General features: G+C 41.2%; 1 protein-coding gene across 1 annotated transcript; it reads left to right on the top strand.

Moving 5' to 3' along the window:
* Nucleotides 1-1,371, top strand: LOC147450490 (uncharacterized). Its single transcript, XM_086520472.1, has one exon. The coding sequence runs from the start codon at nt 1-3 to the stop codon at nt 1,369-1,371; it is 1,371 nt and encodes a 456-aa protein (XP_086376598.1).
* The last annotated feature ends 1,226 nt before the right edge of the window (nt 1,372-2,597 follow it).

The raw sequence follows: 2,597 nt of genomic DNA, 5'->3' as shown, positions 1-2,597 counted from the left end.
ATGGTTGGAGCAAGAGATGGAACAAGGGAGGATAGAGAACTCTTATTGGGTGCTAATGTTGAAAGAAGGGTTGTATTGCCTTCTTCGTATGTTGGTGGCCCTCGCTATATGCACCAGCTGTACCAGGATGCCATGGATATTGTAGGCCAGAGAGGAAAACCTGATCTCTTCATTACATTCACATGCAATCCTAGATGGAAGGAGATACAAGATGCATTACTACCTGGGCAAACATCCAATGATCGTCCTGATCTTACTGCCGGTGTTTTCTACCATAAGTTTAAGGATTTGATGGGCTTGCTGATTAAGAGAGCTATTTTTGGTAAGGTCATTGGACACATTTCTGTGATTGAGTTCCAAAAGAGAGGCCTTCCTCATGCTCACATTCTATTGATACATGCATCTGAGCATAAGCCAACAGAGACATTGCATTATGATAAGATTGTGTGTGCAAAGCTTCCTGATAAAGTAATGTTTCCACAGCTGTATGATGTTATCAGTCGGTGTAATGTGCATGGCCCGTGTGGAAACTTGAATAAGAATGCTCCATGTATGAAAGATGGGAAGTGCAGGTTTAAATATCCTCGAAGCTTCAGTGCATCGACTACTGTGGCTAGGGATGGATACCCAACGTACATGAGGAGGGATGATGGAAATTACACTATTCGTAATAAAGTGCAAATGAGTAATAAATGGATTGTTCCATACAATCCATTTTTGTCAATAAGGTACAATGCAGATATCAATGTGGAGGTTTGCTCCACTATATCCGCTGTGAAATATCTCTACAAGTATGTGTATAAGGGACATGACAGGGCCACTGTTGTTCTACAAGATAGTGAAGGGCTTCTAAATGAAGTTACAAACTATCTTAATGCTCGATATGTATCAGCATCTGAGGCTATCTGGCGTATACTTGGGTTTCACATGCATCAAGAGAAACCTGACATACAACGGCTCCAAGTTCACTTGCCTCATCAAAATCAAGTCATCTTTAGCGACAGAGCGACTGTACAGAGTGTGGTGGAGGGAGATGTCAGCAAAAAGACAACGCTCACTAAGTTGTTTGTTGCAAATCAACAATATCCAAAGGCCAACGATTTGTTGTACATAGACTTCCCAACAAAGTGGGTTTGGAAGCCAGCAAGTAGAACATGGGCTCAAAGGCAGATTGGTGACATGACTGGAAGAATGTACCACATTGTTCCCAATGCTGGAGATTTTTACTATTTGCGTATGTTACCAGTGATAGGATTTGACGCCCATCTGCCCTTCTTAAGGCATTTTGCTGGTCCTATGAAGGCCAAAGTTTTTTTGAGTCTGTCGTTGGAAGGGCTTGTTCAAAAATTATCCTTCTATAGAGAAGGGTGAAAAAATAGAATACATGTCAATGGCAGGGCTAATTAAAAAACATTATATATATATATATTAATGTTCATACTCATTGACAGAAAATAGTATCTTGCCTTGTAAATTATGCGAAATTTTCTCATTGGAAGGGCAAACTAAAAATAGACCCTCCTATAGGGAAGGGTGTATTTTTCTACAACCCATCTTTTGAAAGAATAGGTTGCCCTTCAAATCCTAACACTGTATGTTACTCAACATGTGCAAAGGATGTAAGTCTTTTGAGGATATTAGAACCTTCAATGGACGAGTATATGACACATTTAAAGAAACATGTAATGCACGAGGATTACTGCAAGTTGATGATGAATGGTTTCTTTGTTTGGAAGAAGCTTCTTTTCAGCAAACATGGCAACAATTGCGCCTACTGTTTGTAGTCATTTTGGTTTTTTGTGAACCAATACATCCTGGTGCATTCTGGAATCGCTTCTGTAAGGAGCTTTCTGAGGACCATGTATATCATATGAGGGTTCGCACAAATGATGCGAATATCTGTGAACACATGGCACAAAACCAAGCTTTGTCAAACTTAGAGACAATGCTTCAACACTATGGAAAGAGGCTCTCGGATTATTCTGGAATGCCCCAGGTGGATCACACCTTGCAAATTATGAGTGAGCATGGAGTGCTTGCTGAAGAGTTCATGTATAACAGAGAGGAACAAAGAGTATTGTCTGCTCGAATAGAATCATCTTTCAATGTTGGGCAAAGGGAAGCTTACAATCGGGTTTTACAAGCAGCTTGCATTAGCAGAGGGACTGTTTTTTTCTTGGATGGGCCAGGTGGAACGGGAAAGACGTATCTCTACAATGCTTTGCTCTCTCGGATACGCGGAGAGTCCAAAGCTGCTTTGGCATGTGCATTGTCCGGGATTGCAGCACAGCTTCTCGACAACGGAAGGACTGCACACTCTAGATTCAAGATCCCTATTGATATAACTTCAGAGTCCACATGTAACATTAAAGTAAACAGCCAGCTTGCTGAGCTGTTGCGAATGAGTTCACTGATCATATGGGATGAAGCCCCCATGGCTCATAGACACGCTTTTGAGGCTCTTGATAAGACACTAAGAGATGTCATGAAAAATGACATGTTGTTTGGTGGAAAGGTTCTCCTCCTTGGTGGTGATTTCAGACAGATATTACCTGTTGTGTGAAAAGGGGGAAGAGAAGACATTGTTAATGCTTCTT

Source organism: Adiantum capillus-veneris, chromosome 9, assembly GCF_014529385.1.
Source record: "Adiantum capillus-veneris isolate H3 chromosome 9, ASM1452938v2, whole genome shotgun sequence".
Taxonomy (NCBI): Eukaryota; Viridiplantae; Streptophyta; class Polypodiopsida; order Polypodiales; family Pteridaceae; genus Adiantum; species Adiantum capillus-veneris.
Note: the sequence above shows the minus strand (reverse complement) of the source record. Positions and strands in the feature narration are given on the sequence as shown.

Coding starts and splice junctions, on each gene's coding strand:
- LOC147450490 (XM_086520472.1), top strand. CDS start 1: ATGGTTGGAGCAAGAGATGGAACAAGGGAGGATAGAGAACTCTTATTG.